At 39.8% G+C, this 12515-nt stretch overlaps 1 protein-coding gene across 1 annotated transcript in view; it reads right to left on the bottom strand.

Annotated features, from left to right (window-relative positions):
- MAP3K4 (mitogen-activated protein kinase kinase kinase 4) overlaps positions 1-12515 on the bottom strand; it is a gene marked incomplete at its 5' end in the record, with an annotated part of 55311 nt that overhangs the window by 26328 nt on the left and 16468 nt on the right. The window contains 7 exons of the mRNA XM_010140160.1: positions 5344-5477; positions 6455-6616; positions 7628-7777; positions 9168-9434; positions 11713-11796; positions 11886-11985; positions 12407-12512. Of these exons, the coding sequence (XP_010138462.1) occupies positions 5344-5477; positions 6455-6616; positions 7628-7777; positions 9168-9434; positions 11713-11796; positions 11886-11985; positions 12407-12512 (1003 nt within the window). The remainder of the gene's footprint in view (positions 1-5343; positions 5478-6454; positions 6617-7627; positions 7778-9167; positions 9435-11712; positions 11797-11885; positions 11986-12406; positions 12513-12515) is intronic.

Genomic DNA, 12515 nt, shown 5'->3' with positions numbered 1-12515 from the left:
ATATGAAGTCTGATTTTAGCAAAGACACTGAGCAGGCCATGCTATATATCTCAACTCTTACATGTGCTGTCTTCAAGAACAGTATCAGTTCACTCATAATATGTTGGCAACAAGATGAACTACTATGTCACCTGTCTAAATTCTCCTGTCTGAAACAAAATGAAAAGAGTACTAATGATTTTATGACTATGATCAGCAGTAACTGGACATCACTGGTTTCAGGGCCTAGACTGGTTAAGCAAAACAAGTAAGTAACTTGGCTAGAGCAAGTTATGTCTTCAGCCACCTGCTCTCCCTCCACTGCCTCCTTTTAGACCTACTGGAATTAGCAGCTGCAAGCTACAAAATGCAAGTAGAATCATGGGATATTTTGACTTGAAAGTGACCCATAAGGATCATGAGAGTCCAACTCCTGTCTCCACACAGGGCAACCAGAAAGTAAAATCATGTATCTAGGAGTATTGTGAAAATGCTTCTTGAATGCCAACAGGCCTGGGGGCATGACCACTTCCCTAAGGAGCTTCTTCCAGGGCTTGACCACCGCCTTAGTGAAGAACTTTTTCCTAATATCCAATCTGAACTTCCCCTAACACAGTTGTCATAGGATGTGAAGGAACAAGATACCAAAGAGCTAAGATCAGCACTTCCCTCTCCGCTCCCCAGCATGATGAAGCTGTGGACAGCAATGAGGTCACCTCTCAGTCTCCTCTAAGTTAGGCAAATCTAGCCTTCTCAGCTACTCCTCCTAAGACCTGCCTTCTAGTCCTTTCACTATCTTCATTGCTCTTCTCTAGAGACACTGTAACATTTTTATATTCCTCTTACACTGTGAAGCCCCAAATCACACATGGTTCTTGAGATGCGTCTGCACCAGTGCTACGTATGTTGGGACAATCCCTTCTTTCATTGGTTAACTATACTGTGCCTAATGAACCTCAAGATATAGTTGGCCCTTTTTGCCAACAAGGCGTATTATCGACTCACACAGAGCTTACCATCACCCAGAACCTGAGATCCCTCTCTGCAGGGATGCACTCCAACCTCTGGGCCCACAGCCTATACATATACCCAGGATTACACCACCCCAGGTACAAAATCTGGTATCCGTCCTTGTTAAATTTCACAAGGCTGGTGATTACCCAACACTCCTATTAAGATCACTCCGTAAGGTCTCTCTACCTTTGAGGGAATTGATGGGTCCTCCTAATTTAGTATTGTTGACACACTTAACGTAGGATGTACTCCTGTGTTCAGATCATTGATAAAAACATTGAAGAGAACTGGAACTAAAATTGAGCCCTGTGGAAAAACTCTAGTGGTTGGCCAGAAGTCAGATGTTACTCTGTTTAGCCCAATTCTTCAGGCCTAAATCTTCAGCCAATTGTTCACCCAGTACATTGTATACACGTCTAGCTTTATGCTGGCCAATTTCTCCTGAAGGATATTGTGAGAAACAGTATCAAAAGCTTTGCTAAAATAATAGTTAAAAGAAACCCAAACACAAAACTCAGCCACATCCAATGCCTTCTCTTCATCCGCTGGGTGGGTAGCCTCATCATAAAACGATATTTAAAGTTAATAAGGGATGCCTTGCCCTCCATGAACCCATGTTGACTTTGACCAATTAATACATTATCTCTGAAGTGTTTTTCAGTAACTCCCAGAATAACCTTCTCCATATTTTTACCAGGAACTGAAGTGAGACTGACAGCCCTATACTTATCAAGGCCTTCTTTCCCATCCTTCTTGAAAATTGGAGTAACATTTGCTAGCTTCCAATCAAGGGGAACCTCTCCAGATTCCCAAAACTCTTGATAAATAACTGAGGTAGGTCTTGCAATAAGTCAGCTTCTTCAGTACCTTAGAATGAATTCCATCAGGCCCCATAGACCTGCATGCATTCCATTGCAGCAGCAAATCTTGCACAAGTTGAAAGTCAAGTTGAAAGTCAACTAGAGGCTTACCACTCCCTCGGTTGTGGTCCTCCAACTCAGGGCTCCAGGGTTCCAGACCCCACCATTTGTGTTAAAGACACGTAAAGAAGGCATTAAATGTTTCTGCTTTATCTTCATCCCTATTTCTGAGATGAGCAATTTCATCAAGTAATGGACAAATGCCATCTTAAATCCTCCTTTTGCTGTTACCATACTTTAAAACAACCTTTGAAGTTGTTTGGGGTTGATTTTTTTTTTATTTGTTTCCTTTTGCTTTTCAAGATTAGCACACCAAGCTAAATAGCCTATCCACACATGGCTCAGCCTACCCACTAAATAAAGTAATGGTATCATTCCGCCTCAGCCGGTTTCCCAGTCCCTGTATTTCCACCCTCAAAGTGATGCAGCTTTGTGACTTTTTTTTCATTAGTGCCCAGGAGCGGAGCTTCATAGCATCGACTGTAAGCACTATTTGAGAGACCAGTGGGCACACTACTGTCAACAGAAAAAGTACTTCAGACTGCCACAAAACACAAATGCATCCATTACTGCCATCATAGAACTACAGAACGGTTTGGGCTGGAAAAGACCTTCAAACGCCATCTAGTCCAACCACCCCTGCAATGATCAGGCACATCTTCAAACAGATCAGGTTGCCCAGACCCCATCCAACCTGACCTGGAATGTTTCCAGGGATGGGTCATCCACCAGCTCTCTGGGCAACTTTCTCCAGTGTTTCACTACCCACATTGTAAACAATTTCTTCCTTACATCTAGTCTAAATTTCCCTCTTTAAATTTAAACCCTTGTCCTGTCGCAACAGGCCCTGCTAAAAAGACTGTCCCCATCTTTCCTACAGGCCCTTAAGTACAGAAAGGTCACAATAAGGTCTCCCTGGAGCCTTCTCCAGGCTGAACGACCCCAACTCTCTCAGCCTGTTCTCATAGCAGAGATGTTCCAGCCCTCTGATCATTTCTGTGGCTCTCCTCTGGACCCGCTCCAACAGGCTCCTGTCCTTTTTCTGCTGAGGACTCCAGAGCTGGACACAGTACTCCAGGCAAGGTCTCACCAGAATGGAGTAGGGCAGCAGGATCACCTCCCTCAACCTGCTGACCACACTTCTTTTGACGCAGCCCAGGATGCGATTGGTTTTCTGGGCTAGAAGCACACATTGCCAACTCATGTCCAGCCTTTCATGCACCAACACTCCCCCAAGTCCTCCTCAGCTGGGCTGATATCATTTACATCACTGCCCACCCAGGAACTGAGAGACTGTCTCAATTGAGATTGTCCCACCCAGGCACAGGACCTTGCATTTGGCCTTGCTGAACCTCATAAGGTTCACATGGGCCCACTTCTCCAGGTCCCTCTCAATGGCTTCCTGTCCCTCAGGCATGTCAGCTGTACTACTCAGCTTGGTGCAATCCTGCTATCTCTGTCATCAATGAAAACATTAAACAGCACTGGTCCCAGGATGGACCCCTAAGAGACACCACTTGTCACCTATCTCCATCTGAACATCAAGGCACTGACCACTACCTTCCGCAAGTGACCATCCAGCCAGTTCCTTATCCATCCAACAGTCCACCCATCAAATCCATATCTCTCCAATGTAGAGAGAAAGATGCTGTGCAGGACCACGTCAAAGGCCTTACAGAAGTCCAGACAGATGACATCTACAGCTCTTCCCTTGTCCACTACTGCAGCCATTCCAACACAGAGAGCCAGTCAGGAATTGCCAGTGGTGAAGCCATGCTGGCTGTCTCGAATCACCTCCCTGCCCTCCATGTGACTTAGCGCAGCTTCTAGGAGGATCTGTCCCATGATCTTCTCAGGCACAGAGGGTGAGGCAGACAGGTCAGTAGTTCCCAGGGTCCTCCTTTTTAAAAATGGGTGCAATTTTTCCCTTTTTCCAGTCACCACGGACTTCACCTGACTGTCAGGACTTCTCAAATGTCATGGAGAGTGCCTTGGCAGCTACATCAGCCAATTCCCTCAGGACTCTGGATGTATCCCATCAGGTCCCATACACTTATGTATATTCAGGTTCCTCAAGTGGTCATGAACCTCTTCTCTTACAGTGGAAGGGACTTGGCTGCCCCAGCCCCTGACTTGCGTTCTAGCCACTTGAGAGGTGTGGGAAGAGAGGTTGCCAGTGATGAGTGAGTAAAAATGTTGTTGAGTACCTCAGCCTTCTCCTGATCTGTTGTTACCAGCTTGCTCATCAGAGTGGATATCCCTTCTTCAACCTCCCTTTTCTGATTGACAGACCTGTAGAAGGCCTTATCATCCTTTGCATCCATTGCCAAGTTCAGCTCCAGCCACACCTTGGCCTTCCTAACCCCACCTCTACACAACCAGGCAGCGTCCCTATACTCTTCCCAGCATAACTGTCCCTGCTTCCACTGCCTGTGCATTTTCTTCTTTGCCCTTCAGTTTGACCAGCAGGTCTCTACCCAGCCATGTTGGTCTCTTCCCTTCCCTGACTGATTTCTTACACCAGAATACATGTGGCAACCCAGACAGATCTCCCATGAAAACGTGCAACCACCCAGGTCCCAGGCTGCACAATATACCAGAGAACGTGGCTTTCTGCTGAGTGGAGTCCATAACTAAGCTCCTTCTGAGAGGGTGATGACCACCAATTCAACTCACCTCTTGAGCTGGCAGAGCTTCAGCACCCTTCCTGCACAAACTGCTGCGCCATGCCCTGGCTGACAGTCTGTTTGCCCGCTCTGGTCACTGGTGCTCCCCAGACAGCTTTTTTACAGGCAGCGGGGTGACCAGAGTTGCTCCGGCAGTGCCCATGGCTTGTGAGCAGCTGCTGGCAGGTCTCTCCATTGTCCTGTCTCAGCTGTGGGCCAAGCCAGCTCCAGAGAAGTTCCCCATGGCAATAGACCTCAACAGTCATAAAGAAGTGTCACGAGAATAGAAACACATCTTCCTCATCTGAGGGACATAGTTTCGATGCTTTCAAAAAGGCCTAAACAGAAGGACTTCTACAGGAGGCTAAAGATTCCTTTCCTTACATCATTTCTGCAACCGGCACAAAATAATACTGTTTCCTCTGTAAAATACACAAAGAATGACTGTTGCATATTCTGCAATTTTTATTGACTCCTGATCACATAGCACTTCGTTCATACCTAATAGCCCTTATCTAGAGTCTTTTAATTGCCTTGAATCCAACGATAGCCACTTTTTCTTCCCAAAAAATCTGCTGCTACGCAGTCTGACTGTTCATTTTGCTTTATGCATTTACTGTTCAAATTAGTCTCAATATTTAAGAGTCAGAGGCATCACTAGTTCAGAAAAACTACTTCTAATCAATAAAGCATTATTCAGACTATGAAAAGTCCTGCAAAGTATTTAAAGACAAACTACTATGGCAGTAACAAGTGCCTGTTACCTGGGTCGAGTGCCTCGGCCACTCTCACATTTTGTTAGCACATAATTCATCCATTTTCTGGCAAAGGTGATATACTTGTCTCCAATTTTCTGCCTGAATCCTCCAGACATCAAACGAACAACTTCTTTATGGTACTGCAAGAAACTAGAGATTACTTTCCACGTATTAATAAGGAGAAAAAAAAATACCATTTGCAATATCCTCTGGTAGTGAACAAAACTCTACCATATGGTATCTATCACATCCTATTCTTAGACAAAACAATTTTATGCAAGCCGTCGCGTATTTATGGAAAAAATAATGAAAAAGTACATGACACAAAATGAATTATAGTGAGGGGCAGCAATTGAGCCGTATTGCATTCTCGTGTGTACACAGGCATGTGCTGATGTTTAACAGTGCACACATCATATAAGAAACATCCTACACAAATGCTCAGTTCTGTAATCAGAGATTGAACTGCAAAGTAGTGGGGTTTTATTGTTATATTGCGGGTAATGTTAGGGGATAAAGGAGTTCTATATGTATACATATAAAAAATAAGCAGAAATACCAGCTCTTTTTTTAAAAGACTACTCAGAAGCATGTTAGGGTATGACACAATCTTAAAACAAAATTTCAAAGTTCACAGTGAAACAGTACACTAGAAGCATCTGAACATGACATTTCCTCATCAGCACTCTTAAGGAACGAATGTAAAAGCTATATTCACTGCATCAAAGAACCACCATAAACTCTGAAAGAATGGCCCATGTTACAGTATTATGCTATTCTAGGCTGAAAAACTGTGGCAATGACATTCAAAATCAAAGGATATTTCTGTTTTCATCAAAAATGCTATCAAGCAGCAGAGCCTACAAGACTACATTTGAGTTTTTAAAGTTTTTAGAGTTCCAGGCATTGCTAATTGGAGCCTGAATTTAATGGATCTATCTGTTCTTTTTCAATCATTTTCACATAAGATTTTTGTGGTAATACGTGTTTTTTACAATGTGCTGCTAGAATTCTTCGTATTTCCACAGTTATTTGCACCAACACAAAACCCGAAATTTCAACAGATTCTTACCAAAACTACCAGACAAATGGGTCTTGTACCTTTTTGCTTCCTTACCTCAAAGCCAAAATTATAACCCTGAATCATAGCTTCCCGGTAGTATTGCTGCAAAGTGGCAGATTCAGATTCATCAACTTCAGCATCAAACTCAGATGTGAACATGTGATCAACTCTATCAATGGCACTGCTTATCTTATTGCATAGTTGTAACGCATCACTCTGAGTAACAACAACAAAAAGGGATGGGGAAGGCATCCAATTATTATCTACATTCTACAGTTGACAAGACTAAGGCAAACATGAATCTAACAATTACACTACTTTAAAAGGAAATGTACTTTAATGCCATCACAATTCACTCAGTCTTGGAAAAACAAACACTTTCCAGGAGTTGCGTTAAGCAAGTCTTAGAATTGACTGACATACTATAATGCAGTTTGTTTGCTTGAGTGGCATTAATTTTAAAAACAATCACAACAGATGTAGGGGGATACCCAACAAAGAAACAAACAAAAAACCCCAACCAAAACCAGACAGACACAAAAAGATAAAATGAGTTTTAGTATGTATAATGTGATCAAGCCTTTGGTTGTGCTTTCACCCTGGTATATGGACGCAGCTTCTGTTGAATGCAGGAGGAAATGTAGGGACCTGATATTGCAACTTCAGCCTAACAAATCTTTGCTTTTCTGGGTAATTCAAAATAACAAACAAACAGAAAAACCCCAGAAACCAACCACCAAAGAAAGCCCTCATCTAACAAAAAACCCCACCACAATCAAAAAAACCCCAAACCATAACACCAAAAACAAGAACAACCAGAGAGAGATCTACCCACTTTTACATCACAAAGCAGCCATCTTTTCCAAATACAGAGAAAAATAGTAATTTTTTGCAGATTGTGGATTTTGAGAGATTTTAGAAATCAAACACTTTGTTCCAATTTAATAGTGCTCTCATATGAAGATGTATTTATTCTCTTGCTATTTATATTTCTATTGCATTATGCACTTGTTTCCCACTTACCCAGTGCAAAAATGATTACACTAATATTGCTCAAAAATACACTCACAAATCCTTTGCAAAAACAGAAAGAAAACTGTACTGAAAGTCCACAGAGGTTGCCTAAGTATGTCATCAGCATTGCAATCAAGTCTCCTTATACGTTTTCACTTATCAGTAAGCCAAGCATAATCAATTTTGACTGAGATAATCTCAAAAACTGCTTACCTTTAGCTGTTGCAGAGCTTTGGCGATAACTGGTTGGCTGGATGTCTGTTCCTGGTGCAGAGATATGAGTCCTTCAATAGACTGTTGAAAAGCTTTTCTCTGACTCACAAGGTGGGCAGATTGAATGACTACAAGGAGGAGGTTATCAACCTAGGAATACAAGATATCACTGGTTCAAGTAAACAAAACCCTCTCTATCAAAACATGTCCCATCTAATAAAATTCCAGTTGATTATTTTTTAAAAGCTGAACTACAAAAGACCACTCTTGTTGCTATTCGTGAAAATCTTTAATTCACACAGAAAAGTTTGATGCTGGCAACTGAACTTGATAAACTCTTATGAGCGGTGATCTCTGTTAGGACAAATGCCACAGCAAGTTTTCAGGGGGAATACACTCCTATTCACTTCTGTAAAGATTCAGGACAAACTATTAAAATAATCTTCAGAATAGTAACACACAGAGAGGCAGCATCTAAGCAAAATAACCGAAATTTCTCAAAAAAGATGGAGGTAACAATCATCACATAAATAAGCCGGGTTTATCCAAGTAATGTAATACACTTGAGGACAAAAATTTGCTATGGAACAGGGCTTGAAAGCCATAGATAAATCTATCTACTTAACCACAGAGTATTCAAATTTTGAAAATTAGTAAAATGTAAGAATATGTTTCGGAAACCAGAGCTCTGATATTGCAGAGGTCTATAAAAGTACAGTCACAGATGGTGTTGCCTTTACTGTGGCACTATGAGTCACATACTAAGCTCTGTTGATTTCAAACTAGAGACAACGCATCTGCAGCAACAGTATGTACAGGAGTGACTTTCAACTCCCTGTAATTGTAGAGCCCTCTGAATGTTAGAGGCCAGGCACAGCAACAAGGAAAGTTACTCTGTTAGTGGACAGTAGAGCCCATTTATGGTAGGGATCCAAGGAACTGCATGACATACCAAAAGGAAAATTCACCTAGCTTAACATTAGGATACGAGAACAGGAGGGGCAGGGAGCTGCACTGGCTCTATTGCTAGAGCATGGCAGAATTGCTGTTGGCTTGGGATGAAGGAAAATATGACTGGAAAGATATCTTCCTGCAGAGCAACCAGTAACTTACACAGAAATTTAAAGTCACAATTCATCCAAAATTGAAAGTAACTGGTTTCCTGCCTCAGTGTGCAGAAAGCACACAACCACTACACATTCTTGCAGACTACTGCCTTCTTAATGTACGGTTTTCAAGTGTTATCCACACTTCCGATACTGAACACCCAACTAGATATTGAAAGCATCTCTTTATTATAAAAATCTAACCCTGAAAAGTGTACATTGTACAGATTAATTCTTTTAAGAAATGCTAAAATCCATTGAATTTATTACTTGCATTAACACAACTAAGAATCAATCCTATCCTTGAACTTAACTCTTTATTACCTATAAAAGGACACATACTTCACTTAAATTACTGTGGTTAACCTGGAAGGATATGCATTCACAGAAGTTTGGAGATCACATATACAGGGAAGAAACAACAAAAAACCAACCTGCATGGTTCGTAGCGTATCAACAGTTTCTACTTGTGGCACTACTTTGACTGGCTGACCCTCCCATGCACTCCAGCTGTCATCTAATTCATGGTCTTTATCACTGTGTTTGGTCATTAGTAAATAGGCCTCATATGCAACCTCATCCGAATCTTTTGAGCAATCCTTGCCAGCAGCTGCATTGAGGAGCTGCAAAATCACAGATTTTTCACCTGCAATACTATTTGGTACAAATACTTGTAAATTCTCAAGTCCAGGGATTTGTACCTGTAGGAAAAAAAATTATCTGAATGAGTGGCTATCACTGTCTTCTATGACATATAGAACAGATAAATATATCTCAATAGATAACTATACATCATCTCATTTAAGCAGCTGGGAGAGTTTCCATCTTCAACAGCTGTACAGTATACATAACTAAACCAAGACATTGACTTTTCATGCAAAAATGGCTGAAAGTGTTTTACAAGAAATTATCTTAATCTGCTACATCACCAACTTTCAGTGACATCTTTCTTTGCACATTCAATTGATCCTTCTATATATGCTTCTAAAGGAGCCTTGTTACAAATGAGTCCGACTTCACTTATATACTAAATATGTGTGTATAAAATATATATCCACATATCTAAAAAAACTGAATTAGTCAAGGGTAATTTAAGACTTAGAAAGCACGTTTTAAAGACTGGAATATTAAAAGAAGAAAAATTCTTTCAGAATCTCTGAGAATTCACACAACTTCTCAATAGCTACAGAAAGAAGAGAGAAGGAAGTAAAAATATGGCTAACAAAATCAGTTATTATTTTACTACTCATGATAGGGATATTAAGTCCAGTAAGAATGTTCTCTTTTAATAAAATACTACTTCTACTACTTAATAACTACTTCTGCATTATATCTGTCACATTGGTAACAGTACTTTAACCAAGTCAGGCATCACGACCAGACTATAAAAATAGTGAAATAGTTGATACCTGTCATTTGACATGAGGTAACTAACTTCCAGCGAAGTTTGATTGTCTTTTCAGAGTTTGATGTCATCAAGATAAGAGGAAACGCTGCACTCAACATTTTTATTACTAGGCAGCTGCATTTTATAGTTAAAACTATTATAATCTATAGGTCAATGTAAAAACTAGATGGTTGTTGAAAGCTAAAATAGTTTTCCAAAACTAATGAGCAACTGATCAAAAAGGTTGTTAAAACTTCAAACTCCCTGTGAGATGTTAGAGGGCCAATATGTGGAGTGTTAACCACCAAAACGTATGTTATTTCCAGTGGTGAAAAAAAGGGGGGTGGTAATACATAGAGAGGGATAAATCTTGATATTCAAATAATCTACCTAGATTATTTAACCTGCTTGTTTACATAGATTTTCCAGACTCGAGATTCAACCTTTTTTTTTTAAAACATGTGCGTAAGAACAATGACACTATCTTTAACTAAAAGTTCTACCAAATTTATTATTGTGTCTTGAAGCAGCCAAGAGTGAATACCTCAGGAAAAAAATTTTAAAAAGTAAACATACGCTGAATTCCCTGACTATTCTACCACTGAAACAATTCATAGACCAGTGTCCTGCTAAGTCAGGTGTTTCATCCACGTATTTAAGAAGATCTTATGAACCTCTCTCCCTTGAACTTGTCAGTCTTCCCTGGAATCAATTTTTACATTCACCAATCTTTTACATAAATCTAACATGAAATTTGTCATGCAAGAGTTAGTAGATTATTTCCCAATTGGGAATTATATTAAATGTATGGAAGGACAAAACAGAACAGCAGTTCCAAATAAATTTAATCTGTTTTTCATGTCAGTTGAAGCAACTGACTTCAAACTATAATCAAATTCATACAAATTCAAACTACAATGAAGACTTGTTGACCTAAGAATTTTTAAGGAATAAAGTGCATAACCATAAATGTGGCAATTTACAGCACAGTAAATATTGGGCACAGAGTGTTTAGCCTAATTTTGTGTACAGCAGTTTTCTAACAACAGTTATTCTGCAACAGAACACAGACTGAATTTCTCACATCCTTAGTACTCTCAAGGAAGCTCGCTAGAGGAGACCTCCGTTATAATATTTTTGCTTTATAAAAGCACACAAAACACATGTCCGTAGTCTGAGATTATCTACTTAAACATGTCCACTTACTGATGTATTCACTTATCTCACAAACTTTAAAGCATTTATTTTTCATAACACCCCCTACAGTTATTACTTGCTTCTCACAAATGAGTTGAATTTTGAAGCAAATTGAAGCTTTTGAATTGAATTTTTTAAGCTATTGAAGCAAAATGGCTTTTCCCAAGTCACAAAGAGAATATTTGGGAAGACAAGGAATTAGACACTGATTTCCCAAAGCACAGACTAGCAATCTCATTCACGCACACAGAGGTACAGAAAATACCGCAATTAAATATTAAATACTCATCATTTTAAATGTTGAGATACAGATGCCACATTAAAAATTTAAAAGTATGTCAATAAATATCCTTTGACATCCCGACTCCACTTTCATGCCTCTAAACTGAATTTACCTTCACATACTCCTTTGTTTTCAGAGCATTCAGAAGATCTCGTACAGGGGCTGACAAAGCAAATTCTGCTGCTATTTCAAGGTCCTAAGAGTAGGGACAAAACAAAACAATATACTTTCAGACTAAACTTCTTTAAAGCATATAAATAAGATGAGACTCTACTGCTAACTCACCTTCCTCAGCATTTTAGCAAAACCAAGAGCTTTGGAGGCCCTTTCTCTAGCTTCATGAAACAGTTCTTTGAGTGCTCGGCTGGTCTCAATAACAGACCTCCTGAAACATTAGTAAGAATGAAATGACAATGTTTTAATAAACCATATCACATTTTATAGTTATTAGAAGGTAAGAAATATTTACACATTTATCAACAGAAAGAGCATAGAAAAGATAAATATTTACAAAGAGTTAACTGAAATAAATAGGATTTGCACAGGCACATTTTTGACAAGGATATAAAAACTGTATTTTAAAGAATTTTGCATAAACAATCTCTCATACCCTGAACTAAAAAGAACATGACTAGGCTTTAAACGAACGAAATGATCCTTCATTACTTCTGGATACAGAAATATCAGCAATTAAGTCTATGGTGTCTTGCATTTCATTCTAAGAAATAAAAGGCACTATGTACCTGTCATGGGTATAGAAACATGAATAAGTGTGTTTATTATTATTAAGCCAAAGGGCTTAATACCTGATTTCATCTGATGCAGTACTGTCATCGGCACTGGCCCAAAATTCATCACAACTGTCTTGTAGTCCAGAATCTAAAAATATTCCTGTAGATTTCAGAAGAATTCCTG

This window comes from Buceros rhinoceros, unplaced genomic scaffold (genome assembly GCF_000710305.1).
Source record: "Buceros rhinoceros silvestris isolate BGI_N320 unplaced genomic scaffold, ASM71030v1 scaffold6077, whole genome shotgun sequence".
Lineage (NCBI taxonomy): Eukaryota > Metazoa > Chordata > Aves > Bucerotiformes > Bucerotidae > Buceros > Buceros rhinoceros.
This window is presented reverse-complemented; position numbering and strand designations above follow the sequence as displayed.